The sequence below is a fragment of the Stomoxys calcitrans genome, chromosome 5 (genome assembly GCF_963082655.1).
Source record: "Stomoxys calcitrans chromosome 5, idStoCalc2.1, whole genome shotgun sequence".
NCBI lineage: Eukaryota > Metazoa > Arthropoda > Insecta > Diptera > Muscidae > Stomoxys > Stomoxys calcitrans.
In genome coordinates, this window is record NC_081556.1 from 123,620,995 (window position 1) to 123,637,516 (window position 16,522).

At 38.9% G+C, this 16,522-nt stretch overlaps 4 protein-coding genes across 12 annotated transcripts in view; 2 read left to right on the top strand and 2 right to left on the bottom strand.

Moving 5' to 3' along the window:
* Nucleotides 1-960, bottom strand: part of LOC106091494 (sodium/potassium-transporting ATPase subunit beta-1-interacting protein) — a 198,112-nt gene extending 197,152 nt beyond the window's left edge. For 6 of the 7 annotated variants that reach the window (XM_059369089.1, XM_059369092.1, XM_059369093.1 and 3 more), the window contains exon 1: nt 754-956. The gene's annotated coding sequence lies outside the window, so the exon portion shown is untranslated. Of the gene's footprint in view, nt 1-753 lie in introns of all 7 variants that reach the window. The other variant, XM_059369088.1, reaches the window with a different exon arrangement.
* Nucleotides 1-16,522, top strand: part of LOC106085974 (angiotensin-converting enzyme) — a 312,626-nt gene that overhangs the window by 273,746 nt on the left and 22,358 nt on the right. The gene's annotated exons all lie outside the window — the stretch shown is intronic.
* On the top strand, nt 3,618-5,307 carry LOC106091503 (uncharacterized). Its single transcript, XM_013258043.2, has one exon. The coding sequence runs from the start codon at nt 3,620-3,622 to the stop codon at nt 5,102-5,104; it is 1,485 nt and encodes a 494-aa protein (XP_013113497.2). The 5' UTR covers nt 3,618-3,619; the 3' UTR covers nt 5,105-5,307.
* Nucleotides 14,282-16,522, bottom strand: part of LOC106091305 (TWiK family of potassium channels protein 12) — a 64,633-nt gene continuing 62,392 nt past the window's right edge. For 2 of the 3 annotated variants that reach the window (XM_059369097.1, XM_059369096.1), the window contains exons 6-8: nt 15,634-15,760; nt 15,439-15,540; nt 14,426-15,373 (exon numbers count right to left, since the gene is read on the bottom strand). In XM_059369097.1, the coding sequence (XP_059225080.1) occupies nt 15,299-15,373; nt 15,439-15,540; nt 15,634-15,760 (304 nt within the window). In that variant the 3' untranslated portion in view covers nt 14,426-15,298. Of the gene's footprint in view, nt 14,361-14,425; nt 15,374-15,438; nt 15,541-15,633; nt 15,761-16,522 lie in introns of those variants that run through there. The other variant, XR_009398355.1, reaches the window with a different exon arrangement.

Here is a 16,522-nt window from a genome sequence, read left to right on the forward strand (position 1 = left end):
GTCGGTCGGGCCATCAAGTGAACCCAAGTCTCTTTTTGGAAACTAAGTAAGTATCTATGAGTAATAATCAAATAAATAAATAAACTGCGTATGATCTGTACTTGGTTTACGATCACTATATTCCGATATTCCTTTCGTTGAAGAAGGAAACAACACGAACAGTGGCAAATGATTCACTCTCTCACACACACACACAGACCACTGCTAAACGAAGAACTTGTTTTTCATAGAAAATTTCCCCCACGATATATATTTGGCGTTTTTCTTGACTTTCGTATATTAATAGGAGGTGGGGTATATTAACAGGTTTCAATGACCTATGACAATCCCAGAAAAAAATCTTTTAACAAAACATTTAAACACATATATTTTTTTATTAATCATATCACAGGCAATGGAACAAGTTTGTGGCATTTCATTTCCGTTTTCAAAAATGTTTAAGCTTTTTTAAAAAAAGAAAAAAAAACACTCTCGCCGACACAAAAATTTACGTCATACATGGTTTTCTTTCACTTTTCACTTTTTTTTTTTGTTTATTTTATTTTTTTTTTTCATTATTATACATTTGTTATTAAGCTTCGCTTGGTGGGATTACAAAATCTTTGTTGGCTTTTGTTATGATTAACGCACATGCATTGTTGTGTTTGTTGCTGTTGCTTAGCTTATTGTTATTATTATGCGTCGTGTTCAGGTATTTCATGCTGCCTGCTTTCTTCACTTATTTCAAATGGGGTATTGGCCGATGATTATTACCCTTATTTCTCTGCTCTCTGTGAATTAATGTTTCAAAACAATCGCTTAAATATTTTTTTTTATAGAAACACGCACACGTTTATTAAAAAAATATATATAATTTAGTTAAAACAAACACTTTAGCACTAACACTTTGTTCCGAGACCGTGTTTTGCGTACGCCGCGACAACACCTTTCTTCGTTACTTCGGCTTTTTCTCGTTTGAAATGCTGCCGCAGTTTAATATCTCTCAGATACATGGACTTTAAAAGAACCGATAAAATGAGTCGGCTGGTTATCGATAACAATGGCCAGTTAGTGGTGTCACGTAAGATATCAGCTGATATGTGACTCAATACTAATGGGTATTTTACACGCATAGATTGCTAGTTCAAATTCAAAGGAAGCGTAATTCTTTAAAGGCTGGTACTATGTTCGCTATTCGGCAAATTTTTTCGTAATTACTTTTTTTAGATAATAGATTTTGAAGCAAAAAAAGAAAAACTTGCTGATTTCATTCAGTCGGACATTCCATCTAAATAAGAAAAACATACGTAAAAATTTGCCGATATGTGTGTATGGCATTCACAGCGAAAATTTCTAATAAATTATTTCGAAATCCGACGGATTCTTTTCTCTGTCAGAACACAAACAAAAGTCAAACAACAACACACAACAAAGACAACAGTATTGAAGCAGATTTGATTCGGCCCATTTCGTAGGCATCCTAATGCAGCGATTTGTCGCTACTATCTTGCACATATCTTGCACGGAATGTGTTCTCATTATCTTCGTCACAATTTTTTTATAGTGAGTTTTGACAGTTGTTCGTGTGAAAAATCGAAGTAGGTACTACGCTTAAAGGTAAGATCTTTCACTGTGGAAAGTTTTCACAAAACATTGTTTCCTTAAGCTGAGTATTCTATTCATCTTTTCAAGCGGAATGCTGTCAAACTCCACATAAAAAACGTCGGCAAAATGTGGGCTAAAAATAGGCGGAAAAGTAGTACTCTGTTAATAGTGAAGAAAATGGCAAAAAAAATCAAAGTGGCAAAACTTAAACCATTGCCGACATAATTTTGCATTTGCTTTATTGGTTTCAATGGTACGTTTTTCCTTATTTATTTGCGAAAAAAAAAACTAAATTAAATAGAGAAAACAAAAAGTGCAGATAAAATAACGTGTTTTGGTATGGAACCCAAAACATTTAACTGCTGTCAAATTCCGCTTGCGGAGCAATTAGAAATTTCCGCGACTTTTCCGAAAGCAGAATAAAATACTAACCCTTATAGCAGAAATCGTAAAAAAAAGCTTTTTTCCAATAACAAGACATGAGGCAACACTCCCATCATATCTATCTGGGTACAATTAGAAGGTAAAGTCATAAGACCAGCTGATCAAAATTTTCAATTTCAGAATTGTATTAAAATCCCACTAGAACGTCAAATGCTTTGTTTGGATTTAAAAGGTATTTTACATTTTGTTTCTTTTTTCACAATTTATTATTGTTTGAATTAATAATCTAAACGTTTATAATCATAACACTTTTAAGCTTGTGGCTACTCCTCATGATAATGCATATAAAAACTCAGGATTCACTAATAGAAGGTTACGTCACTTGCTCAAACATAAAGTGGATAAGCCTCATGAACATCATTAAGGATGTCAAATCTGCCGATTAAAAATGTCATCAAATAGGAGAAAACGTAAACAAAGAATAAATGTAAAAAGAGAACTAGTTGACATCATCAATGTCAAGAAGTGTCAAAAATTAAAAATATTGTATTTCGGCTGATCGCTTGGCTTAACCTTCTTCCGTGAATCCTGATAAAAACTAGAATGTCATTTTGACTGTGTACAGCAGTTTGATAGCCTAGTGGGAGTTTGCACCACCATCCCCACAGGGTTTATCGTTGATGTCGTTGCTGTTGGGCTTATGACATTACCTTCTAATTGTACCTAGAATGGCAATCCGCCATCTTGCATTAGGCTTATCGACGTTTTGCCAACATGCACAAAGAATTTTGTGTCCGTTGGTGTATACATGTGCGTCCATGAGCAAGGAATATGGGTGATAGAAGATAACAACAAAGAGAATGCAGAAAAATATCCAACATCTTAATACTGTCAATTCTGGCTGGCTGTTAACAGCTGTTCGCGAGAGACCACCTTATTAAATCCGCATTGGGCTGTATCTCATTTGTACAACAACCACAAATCATATGGTGCAATCCGCCATATTGCCATCAAGCAGATCGTCGCAAACAAATTTGTGTGCTGAGCGGAGAATATGCGAGAGAGAAGATAACAATAAAGAGAATGCAAACAAAAACTGACATCTTTATACCGTCAAACCCATGGCGAAACAATTAAAGGTGGTCTCATTTGTACAACAACTACAAATCATAAGCTGCAATCCGCCATCAACCTGATCGACGTTTTGCCAACGCACACAAAGAAATTTGTTTGCGTGTGTAAATGTGTGCGTACATGAGCAGAGAATATGCTAGAAAGAAGATAACAACAAAGAGAATGCAAACAAAAATGTGTCACCTTAATACCGTCAAAGCTGGCCGGCTGCTAACAGCTGTTCGAGTGAGACAACCTTTTTAAATCCTTCCTGGGTTGATATCGTTGATTTCGTTATTCTTGGACTAATGACTTTACCTTCTCATATCTACCTAGCTTACTATCGCAGTTTATTATATGTGCGGTGTCATCATTCAGTTTGAATGACAAAAGTCACACATAGAGTCGGGTTATCGATTACTCGCAAAATCGACTTTGAGTACCCTCTTACTTGTTATTAAACTCGCGGCGGCATAGGAATTTTGAACATTTTAAAATAAATTGTTAATACTTTGCTTTTTCTAGTTAGCTAAGCATTATGGCTAGTGCTAAAATAAATTTTCATATAAAACTGCTTTCTGGCGGTTGTGTTGTTCTCATCGAAGCCCCAGGATATGACTCGGAAATATTTACACCTACAATAGATGCTAATAAAAGGATATCGTTAGTGAATATCATAACAAATCGACGATGCTGTTCAGTATCAAATGCCAAAGCCTCAAAAACAAGCATAGGCAATGTAAATGTTAAAAAGGAATCGGATGAAGCCAAATCTATGCGGCCACCAGCAACCAATTCATTTTTGCGTAATTCTGTACGCCACAACAAGGAAAACCTATCAGTACAGATGAGACCACCATTAGCAAATAGTACGCCAGGAAAATTCTCAGTTCCGGGTAATATTAAAAACAGAACGTCAATCAATATCACCCCTGATACTTTTGGAAGTATGAGTAGTCAATTTGATCTGCCCACACCGGAGCCTTTAAGAAGGGCCATTCCACAACAACAAAGAAGTGAGGTTGTTAATAATTCAGACTACAATTTGCCCAGAGGAATAAAAGTGATGCGTCTTTACCATAACTCTAGAGATGGTACACCCAGCAAAGTGGGTCGTTTAATATCCAGTTCTCCATTAACGAGCAGCGCCAGAGGTATTACCCGTGAAGATTTCCACAATATGTCTAGCATGTCTAGCAGTTTCAGAATAAACCCTCCAACCCCCTCAGCGAAGGGTTCACAACAATTGGGTGTTTTCGCATCGACGCCGATTAAAAGACAGCCGCCCACCACACAAGGTGTTATTCAGAATTCAAATTCTAAATGGCGAGGCGGTAAGAAGACAATAAGAACCTATTCCAAACGATGTAAAGTGGTTCAAATACGCACTCCTCAGTCATCGGCAAAAAAATTTCGTGAACGTGTATTACCTAGTTTTCTTCGTAATCCCACCCAGGCGCCAAAACCTGAATACCAGGTTGAAATACGCAAACGTCGCTCCTTGATTGTAGATGGCAAAGTGAGAATTTCCTCCAGAAAATTTAAACGACAACAACAGCCAAATGAAGGCGCGAACTCGAAGTTGCGAATATCAACTACTTCCGTGTCCTTTACGGCGCTACAGAGAAGTCGTAAAATGCCCATGAGCGCCTTTGATCTACTAACCAACTCCAATCGTGTCGCTTGCCTATCCAGCAAACTTACGGAACAATTCCGTAAAGGTTGCATTAACAAAGCTTCGTCCACTAATAGCAAATATAAGATTCTGGCCAATGTTCCACCTCTAGAAGAAGATGAAGAAGTTTTGGAACTAACACAATCATTGCTGCCAAGCTTTTCATCCATATCTGCTGGGCAGACGAGTCATGGGAATGAGCAGAATTGCAGCAAGGAAATTATGGTGAGGAATCCCCTATCACAGCCGGTAACAAGAAATGTTCCAAAATGTGAGAAAATCATTCTAAACAGTCATTGCAGTAAGCCTGTAACATCAACACCAAATTTGAGAGTTTTGTTGAAATAGATTCCTAAAATTTTAAGTTACTTTAATTAGTTTGTCGTAGATATATCACGTCACGCCAAGTCTTCTGCATAGCTTGTCTGGTACCACAAGAAATATTTTCTAGATTTGTTCTAAGTTCTGATTGAAATAATTTTGATAATGAATAATTGTACCAAGTTCGTCGATTATTAGCTTAAGTTTGTGATTATATCATTTTTATTAATAAATTGTATGGGAAATTTAGAAAAGATGAATTTATGTTACCAATTATTTTTCTTTCCTCAGTTTTTCTATCCTCAAATCCTTTTTATATTCATGACACCCCAAATCCAACTCTGCTGCAACTTGAATGAGGTTGTAATTTAAACGTTGACGTTTATTGTGTGGACTCTGCTTACAAGCGGATGTATACCACCTTGGCATAGACCCTTGGCCAATGTGAAATGAGTAGCAGTATCTGTCGGAAAATAGTTGACCAGAATGACTTCGGTCAATCTCCAAGAACGCCATTCACTTCATGGCTGTTTACTACTTCCGTTAAAGTATTTTAATTAGTCGTGTTAAATCCGGCCTAATAAGTTCTTTGATCCAGAGGCTATTGCGTTTTAAGGTTGAACGCTTCGCTGTAGATACTGAAAGTCCTACCTGTTGACTCTAAGGCTGTGTGAGAATAATCTCAAGATATGATTTGGACGCCTGCCGCTAAAAAAGCTCAGTATATACTGCTAGTACAAAATATAATTGTGCCTTCGCAGAGACTTTGTTGTTGCAGTAGCCTTCCAAAGTTAGGCAAGGTCGTTCCGGTCCATAGGACCTATCATCGCTGAAACGTGATAGCCAGCCAATTGTTATTTAAATGCGCCAATAACACGCCTTGTTATATCGATTATCAAAGGCAATCAGTATTCAAGCAGATCCGGTCTCGCCTCTCGCTGAGACTCCACTCGATAAAGCTGATTGCCCTCGATTGCAGTTGCAACTACACTTGCAGGAAACGTGGACGGAAGGGTAGAGGTTTCCGATCGGAAACCTGAGACGATACTTGAGGTCGAGTGCAAGGCACTGCTGCCAGCGGCAAAGACTTGGACTGACGGAACCCTAGTATTGCCGCCTGGAAGATCATGTTACACGGATGGATCAAAGTTAGGGGAAAGAGTGGACCTGGGAGTAAACATTGAGAACCCAGGGACTGAGATCTGTTTTAGACTGCCTGTCCCTAATACGGTCCTGCAGGCAGAGATCCGGGCGATCACGGAATGCGTGAGGTGGTGTGGTAATAACGCGAGGACTTCGAGTGCGAACATCTTTACGGACAGTAAAATGGCCATGAGTGCAGTAACAACCAGGATGGTAAGGTCACGAACTGTCTTGCAGTGTAAGAAGGAGACTAACGCCTTCTCTGAGGATTGCACAATCCGCATCGTTTGGTTGCCAGGAATGAAAGGGCAGATTATTTGGCAGTGAAGGCCAGAGAACTGCCGTCGATAAACTTGGTTAACCCGAAAGCTTCCGCCTCGACAGAGTCCGATTTAAGTGCTTGGGCGACAAACGCTTATGTAACACTGTGGAGCAGCGAAACAGACGGTAGGACGATGAAAATTCAATGGGATGATCCGGATCGTGAGAGGACACACAAGCCGATTACTGGTTAAGGTGTATGACTATAGTGGCATGGGGCAGATTAATAAATGCACCCTCTTTTCAACCACTACCGGGTGCATCCACTATACGCAACCTGTGGATGTGCCCGGTAACACCACATAGACATGTGTGGTGCTCTTAGTAATTCCATGCCTAGAAGGGTCTTTGTCTTTCTCTTGATGGATGGAATCCGCAATTAGGTTCACGTTGTTGTTGTTGTTGTAGCCACATTTTCATGTGGAGGTGGCAATCCTCGTCAAGCTCCAGTAGGTGAGTAGGCTCGTTCCGGTCCAAAGGACCGATCGCTGCGGGAACAGCGTGGCCATTGGTTATTTAAAGGCGCCAATAACTCGTCATATCGAGGTACTCAGTATTTGTGTAAGAGCCGGTACCGCCCAACCTATCACTGAGGCTGTACGCTCGATACCGCTGATTTTACACGACTGCCTTTGCAGCTACTCCGTATGGAGCATTCCACCATCCGCAACCAGTGGACGCTTCTCGCGACAGCAATAAACACCACACAAATCGGACCCAAATGTTCCAGCCTGTGTGATGGTCACAGCTATCCTGTGCCGGGCAGGTACTTTCCAGGCTTCAGTAGCGGATCCTTTCCAGGCTTAAGTAGCGGGATCACTCTGCCCATTTTCCAGACATAGGGAATATATAAGAGTATTTAGAGACATATTGACGACAGTAGTAAGGTACTCAACTCCAGGTAGATCCAGATTCTTCAGAATCAGTGTAGAGATTCCGTCGGCGCCCAACGCCTTATTTGATTTGGTGTCGCGGATGACATCCGTAAGTTCGCCCACGGTAAATTGTGATGGCTGTCCATTGGCTCAGAGACCACTGATAAATGGCAAATGGCTCTCCTCCTTGCCCTGTTACTCTCGGAATGCACGACAAATTGACGGTTGAACAACCTGCGCATCTCTTCGGATCCGTCACGGTTACGTCGCCAAAAGTGACTGAGGTCCTGTCATCCCGTCTAACGGGGTTCGAGAAATTGGGATACAATGGAAATTTCTGGCGAGTAACCACACCTCCTCCACACAAAACGTAGAGTTTTCAATCTGCTCTGCTAAAGCTACCTACCTACGTCGTTACCTACGGGAGAATGCCTTGAAATGTCCTAGAACCAGACGATTATGGCCAGACAGTAGCCCACTGATGTCGGGCTTGTAAGCCTGGCCATTAATTGGGACACAGCCACCATCCGGCGATATGTACACGTTGTATAGCTCTCGTGACCCACTGCTATCTATGTCCGCACAGCACCTTGCAACATAATCAGTGTGACTATATTCCCGTAGCGACGCAAGGCCAGAGCAAGATCGTAAATGTAACAACTCCATGCACCAGTTACACCTCACCGTCACCGACTGATGATGGAGGCGGTACTGGTAAACCGAACAGAATAAGAGAAGCGTGCGATGATGGCACTCCGGGATATGCCTCTCCCATGACGAAAAAAGGACGAACACGTACACGAAGGCGACAGGCCTTGCCGATTAAAATTCCAGGTCAATCCGGTGCGTACCACCGGCTGCCATGGGATTGTGTGCTCATCATGGTTCTTTCTTGTAGCAGTGTGTTGTACACTGAGATGGCAGCCCTTGCCGATGGAGGATTCCTTCGGGTCAATCCGGTGTATACAACCGACTGCCATGGGATTGTGTGCTCATAATGGTATCAACTACAAGTTCAATATAGCGGCCAAACGGGGTGACAGGTATTCCGCCTCCTTTTGAAGTAACGCCGGAAATATTCCATAAGGTCTGAGTGGTTGGAAGCCCCTCAAGGCCTTCTTTGTCATAAGCTACATAACGATCAACATCATTGTTCTTAGATTTGGCGTTTTCCCTTGCCTTAAGGAGTTTGGGTGGCTAAATCTAACGGATCGTTCTTGGATAGAACTACTTAAGTGAGTAGTATAGAGGTTTGCTTCTACTTCGTCGTTATGAATGCTGTGGTGGTCTACCTGATACGCTGCTTTACCTAAAGACCTACTTTTATGGAGCTATAACTTAAAGATCGAATCGACATTTTCGGGCGGCGGCCGCTTTTCTTGTTGGTTGGGACGGATGTTGGACTTATGGATTTATTTATATTCCTGTGGCGTAAATGCTGCCAAAAGTGACACTAAGTATTCTTGAGTAATTGATGGTCTGAAGTGCAATGTTGCAAATTTACCCACGAACATTCCATTAAGGAATAGGCAGAAGACTTCTCGCATATCAATGAGTACTGCCCGATCCTACTTTAAGCTCAATGATAAGGGACCTCCTTTTAGTATCGCTTAGCAACATCTATATAATTATACATATGGGTCTAAGAATATTAAAATATGAACCACATATTTTGATACCTATCCTATCCTAGCATAGTTTGTACTCGTTTTTGATGAAAAAGTGAAAAATAATTTCCGTACATAATAAATTGTTCGTAAATAGTAAGAACTGGTATATATTTTTTTATAAAAACTTACCTGCAGAAAGTCATAAAAATACCAAAAGATTAACTAGACGCCAAGAAATCAAAAAATAAACGGAAGGCAAGCCGTTATAACAAAAAACACAACATGACTATTAAGAAAAATATTAAACGAAAGTATAATAAACACACATTTATACCACTAAACAATACTCCAAATACCAAAGACAAACGGCCAACTTGAAAACTTCAGTAACGTTACTAATAAAATTTTATCGCCAATACGACAAAGCATACACACAGTACTTCAAGTCACACAAGAACAAATACATCCCGCCAAACACTTTTCACATTTTCAACTTTCATATGAAAGTTTTAATGGCCGATTTAGACGGCACATCATGATCGCACTCATCGTGTGTACGTGATGATAACAGCTTTTAGCCTAGTACTGACTTCGACTTTTTACGCAAACAATTGTAAAAAAGCGCTATAAAAAATGGTGAGGAAGATATTTCGAACACATTCCATACAAGTGGTACTGAGTTCTATGAGCAAAATAGTAGCGACATGTCACTGCATCAGGATAAATTTCGCACATTCTTAATTGCAAATATAATTAAGTATTCACGAAATGGGCCGAATCAACTCTGCTGTGCTGTGTAATGTTGTTTGAATTTTATTAGTGTTCTGACAAATAAAAGAGTCAGTCGATTTTCGCAATAATTTAATAGGCATTTACGCTGTGGATTAAGTCAGCATCAGGTTTTTCTCAAAAACGGTATATCGATTTTTTCTTTTCTTTGGTTTTATTTAATTTTTCATACTTTACATCTCATTTTATAACTTTATTTGGCACAAAACATGTTTTTCAATTTCTGTCAATTATTGATTTCACAATTTTCTTCGTAAACGGTAATCGATAGACGCCATTTATCGAAAAAAAAATCACATGATTTTGATTTGTCAGTCATGACTGACGGTTATTTGAACATGTGACGCATAGAACTTTGTTTTCACCAATACTATTACAATGACCATGCATCAATGACCCTCCAAAACATTTGGAAGTGACTTTCTCACTCCCCCCCAGAATTGTCACTTTTTAGATGCTTTTGTATAATAGTTTGTAGAGATTTCATGATTTAAAACAACAAAATACATTACTATATTACTTCTATCACTCATGTTTCGCTAATTAGTTTCTCATAATCAACTGTTAATGTTTAAAGTTTTCTTTAGAGGTTACTTTATAGTTTTTAGAGCGCACAGCAAGCCGATTACTGGCTTATGTGTATGACCATAGTGGCATGGGGCGGATTAATATCTGCACCCTCTTTTCAACCTAACCTAACTGTTAATGTTACAAATTTAAAAAATAGATTTTTTGTTGTTGTTTTGGGCGCTAACTCAAAAAACCCCACACAAGACAGTTTATGTTAACTTTGCCTGCTGTAATGAAGATAGGCCCGTAGCATAGAGGGATAGCATACGCCTCCCAATCGTAAGGATGGCTCTTCAAATCCCAGTTAGGGAAAATAATTGCAAATAAAATCTTTGACTATTAATTTCGATTTGAAAAATAAATAAATTAGAAAGAGAAATAAAAATAAGTCTCACTACAAAAGGCAAAAATATTTTTTGTATTAATGACGTTGATAATCGAAATTGATACTTTTGTTAGTCCCTATTTAGTCACTCATGGGTCCATATATCGCCAAGTGACACGTTTTCTCCCGTACCGAGACATTAATTAGAGTAAAAAATGATATAGCCTGAGATTGTTTTCAACTTCCTTGAGTGCAGATTAAATGACTCGAACGATAGAAAATGTTTGCAGGGATGTGCCATGTAAACTTCTTATACAATACAAACACAAACAAATACACGCACATAAAGAGAACACAACATCGAAAGAGACACCGAGAAACATACAGTGGTTGCTTTCTCTCGATGCTAAACATGCTCTCCCACACACAGCCACCAACTTTCCATTACTATAAATTACAGCGGAGAGTGAAGGGTTCGTTCAGACGGTTGAGAGCAGAGAAGATCAAGAGATGGCAAGAATCAAATTGACTACATTAATTGACGATCATTTGCCGAAAATGAGCAATAGAGACAAATATGTAGCAGACACATTGGTAGTGGCAAGAAAGATAATAAGGACATACTTATTTTAAGTGTTGACAGAGGAGTAAAGGCTATAGCGATGGTCAACTTCACTACGAAACAAAAATGAAGGACAAAATAAATTTAGTTGAAGGGCATAATTTTATTCTACATACCTAACTTATGTCAAACCAGCAAAAATTAAAGCTTCTAGGAACGGAACAACGATGTTCCGAAGTCAAATCGGGAGATCGGATTATAAAGGTGCTATATAATGTTATAGACCGATTTGAGTCACATATGTTACAATTGTTGGAAATCATTAGAGAACACTGCGTGCAAAATTTCAGCCACTTCGGACGAAAATTGTGGCTTCCAGGGGCTCAATAAGTCAAATCGGGAGATCGGTTTATAAGGGTGCTGTATCAGGTTATAGACCAATTGAAATCATACCTTGCACAATTGTTTTAAATCATTGTAAAATTTCAACCAAATCGGACAAAAATTGTGGCTTCCAGGGACTCAAGAAGTCAAATCGGGAGAACGGTTTACATGGGAGCTATATCCAAATCTGAACCGACATTGCCCATTTGCAATTCCCAACGACCTACATCGATTAGAAGTATCCGTGCAAAATTTCAAGCGGTTAGCTTAACGCGTTCGATCGCTATCGGGATTTTGACAGACGGCCGGACGGACATGGCTGGATCGAATAGGATTTCGAGACGATCCAGAACATATATACTTTATGGGGTCTAAGATCAATATATTGAGGTGTTGCAAACGGAATGACTAGATTAGTATACCCTCATCCTATGGTGGTGGGTATAAAAATATAGCATAATGTTTATACCACCCGCCAAAGGATGGGGGTATATTCATTTTGTCATTCCGTTTGCAACACATCGAAATATCCATTTCCGACCATATAATGTATATATATTCTTGATCAGCGTATAAATCTAAGTCGATCTAGCCACGTCGTCTGTCTGTTGAAATCACGCTACAGTCTTTAAAAATAGAGATATTTAGCTGAAACTTTGCACAGACTCATTTTTTGTTCATAAGCAGGTTGAGTTTGAAGATGGGCTATATCGGACTATATCTTGATATAGCCTCCATATAGACCATCCGACGATTTAGGGTCTTAGGCCCATAAAAGCCACATTTATTATCCGATTTTTATGAAATTTGGGAAAGTGAGTTGTGTTAGGCCAGTCGACATACTTCTTCTATTTTGGCTTAGATCGGTTTAGATTTGGATATAGCTGCCATATAGACCGATCTCCTAATTTAAGGTTTTGGGCCCATAAAAGGCCCGTTTATTGTCCGATGTCACTGAAATTTCGGACAGTAAGTTGTGTAAGGCCCCTCGACAACTTTCTGCAATATGGCAGAGATCGGTTCAGATTTAGATATAGCTGCCATGTAGACCGATCTCTCGATTTAAGGTCTTAGGCCCAAAGAAGCCACATTTATGGTCCGATTTCGCCAAAATTTGTGACAGTGAGTTTTGTTAGGTCCTTCAATATTCTTCTTCAATTTGGCTCAGATCAGTCCAGATTTGGATATAGCTGCCATATAGACCGATCTCTCAATATAGACCATCCGACGATTTAGGGTCTTAGGCCCATAAAAGCCACATTTATTATCCGATTGTTATGAAATTTGGGAAAGTGAGCTGTGTTAGGCCAGTCGACATCCTTCTTCAATTTTGGCTTAGATCGGTTCAGATTTGGTTATAGCTGCCATATAGACCGATCTCTCAATTTAAGGTTTTGGGCCCATAAAAGGCGCATTTATTATCCGATTTCGCCGAAATTTGGGACAGTGAGTTGAGTTAAGCTCTTCGACACTCTTCTGCAATTTCGCTCAGATCGGTTCGATTTGGATGTAGCTGCCACATAGACCGATCTCTCGATTTAAAGTCTTGGCCCCATAAAAATCACTTTTATAATCCGATTTCGCTGGAATTTCGCATAGTGACTTATGTTAGGCTTTTCGACATCTGTGTCGAATATGGTTCAGATCGGTCTATATTTGGATATGGCTGCTAAAATATAACCATATTTTGGCAGCCATATTGAAAATATGGCGGCATATTTTGGATATGGCCAGTAGATTAGCCATATCAACCGGGTCAGTGAACAGCTGATCATCCTTAACAAGAGTTGGGATTGCCGATGGGTTGCCCCTTGCTCTTTTTACGAATGACCAAAAGCTCTTGCTTCCCCTCGAAGAAGCAAAAACTTTGGCACGAAGACGCTGTTCGTAAAGAAACTTTTCGTGTCTAGGAACTCTGGCACACGAAGTTCTTGCCTGTTTACGCATCATTTCGTTATTGGCATTTTTGTTCAGACGCCAAGTCCTAAATGCATCCTCCTTTTGATATGACAGCATCTCTGCATGCCCGGTTAAACTAAATTTTATCTTTTGATTTAACCGATAAATTCTTAGTCGGAATGAACGATCTCATTCCTATTAATATTACTTCCTGCACCAGCGCAGAGGTTAGCATGTCCGCCTATGACGCTGAACGCCTGGGTTCGAATCCTGGCGAGACCATCAGAAAACAAATTTTCTGCGGTGGTTTTCCCCTCCTAATGCCGGCAACATTTGTGAGGTACTATGCCATGTAAAGCTTCTCTCCAAAGAGCTGTCGCATTGCGGCACGCCGTTCGGACTTGGCTATAAAAAGGAGGCCCATTTTCATTGAGCTTTAACTTTAATCGGACTGCACGCATTGATATGTGAGAAGTTTGCCCCTGTTCCTTAGTGGAATGTTCATGGGCAAAATTTGCAATTTTTTTACACCATTTCGGCAGCTCCATTTACGTCGCCATTTAGAAAACAAAGTTTCCAATTAATATAATGTGAGTACATGAGCAGAAAATATGGGAGAAAGAAGATGACAACAAAGAGGATGCAAACAAAAATCTGACATCTACATACCGTCAAACCGTGTGCGGCTGTTAATAGCTGTTCGTGTGAGATCACCTATTTAAATCCGCCTTGGTGACCATCGTGGGTTCCTGTTGTCTATGCAAAGCGTCTCCATTGGTGCACCACTTTTAATCTTCTTGAAATTCTTATATATATACAAAAATTTTATTGACAATTTTAACATATTCTATTACTTATACTTATAATTATTTACATAAATTATTTCCTTTAACTAAGAGATTTGCAAAAAAAAATTGGAAGTACATTTACATACCGTGAGATGTCATGGCATTACATAAATTTGAAATTTCGAACGAATAAATAAGAGAATAACGGGATTTGTTGTTCAAGTTCTGAGTAATTTTGGAGCAATACCAAGCTATATTCATCTACAGGTTGTGACAATTGCCCAACAACAAAATATTGAGTACACTATCTGTCAAAATCAGTGATTGTTGCAACTCTGATTTTGAGTATGTTGGTAATTTTCCCCATTTTTCGTTTCTTGGGTGTGTTATGGTTCTTAACTATAATACACACACACACACACAACCAGAACTCGTTGACAGATAGTGCACTTCCGGAGAAACAATTGTACACAGCTGTTAACGGTACACTACCTGGTAATTATGTCATCAGCAATACAGTGTGTAGAAGAATGATCCAAATTATTCTAAACTATTAAGGGGTATTTTACTTTTAATCTCTATTTCTTGATTCGTATTTCAGTTCACAGTGGTCTTAATTCTATTCGACTAGAGATTTTTGTAGATAAAATTAAAAAATTTCGAAAAAAATCTATATCTGGCCAAAAATCTATATCTGTAGGCTGATGAGGCTCTTGAGGGTTATCTTAAACGTAACTGGATGGATGACTAGATACCTATGCTAGCATTTTTTATATTTTTTCACTAACTACCATTAAATAACAAAAAGCAAAATAACATACGAAATTAACACTTATTTCCATACATAAATTAATTTTACAATTGAGAACACATTCCTTATAGGGTGGTGATTGTGATAGTGCTGAGTTTAAAATATTTACAAATAATATTTCCCCTCTCGTGGGTAAAAATTAAACTATTCCTTACGACGGCAACGGAAACAGGCTTTGAAGGCCCTTTTAAAGGAACGCAAATTGTGAATGACTTGTTCCTGCAACAAAAGGAAAACAATAAATTAGTATAGGAACTAGGATTCAAGACTATAGTGCACTAAACCTGCATTAGATTGAAACACATGGCTATCAAAGCCATACCAAGAAGCAAATAGACCGAACATAAAATGAAACTAACACCAACGGAGTCCTTGTCGGTAGTAATCTAAAATGAAAACAATTATTTATTAAAAGAAATTTGTTTTTTTTTTTAAGAAAATAATTTTTTTTTGAAAATTTTTATTTGAATATTTCTTACCAGACTGTCACCAGGCACCAGATCGCCAAAACCTATGCTACTCAATGAGATGAAACAAAAATAACTGCCATCCAGAATTTTCCATTCCTCCCAGCGGGCAAATAAAATAGCACCCCATAATATGTAACTGAAAAATTTGAAAAAAGCATAACAAAGTTAATTTTTACACGCAATCTTCACCTGTTGTACTTGTATAGGTTAATAAAATACTGTTTATTAAGGATTAAAGAACAAATTTCCTATGGGAGCTGTATCAAGCTATTGATCGATTCAGACCATATTAGACACGTATATTGAAGGTCATGAGAGAAGCCGTTCTACAAAATTTCAGCCAAATTGGACAATAACTGCGCCCTCTAGAGGCTCAAGAAGTCAAGATCCCAGATCGGTTTATATGGCAGCTACATCAAGTTATGTGCCGATTTGCGCCATACTTAGCACAGTTATTGGAAGTCATAACAAAACACCGCATACAAAATTTCAGCCAAATCGGATGAGAATTGCGCGCTATTGGCTCAAGAAGTCAAGATCCAAGATCGGTTTATACGACAGCTATACCAGATTATAAACCGATTTCATTCATACTTAACACAGTTGTTGGAAGTGATACCAAAACACTACGTGCAAAATTTCACTCAAATCGGACGAGAATTGAATAGAGCCTTAAGAAGTCAAGACCCAAGATCGGTTTATATGGCAGCTATATCAAGACATGGACCAATTTGGCCCATTTACAATCCCAACCGACCTACACTAATAAAAAGTATTTGTGCAAAATTTCAAGCGGCTACCTTAACTCCTTCGAAAGTAAGCGTGCTTTCAACAGACAGAAGGACGGAGAGACGGACGGACATGGCTAGGTCGACTTAAAATGACAAGAATATAAATA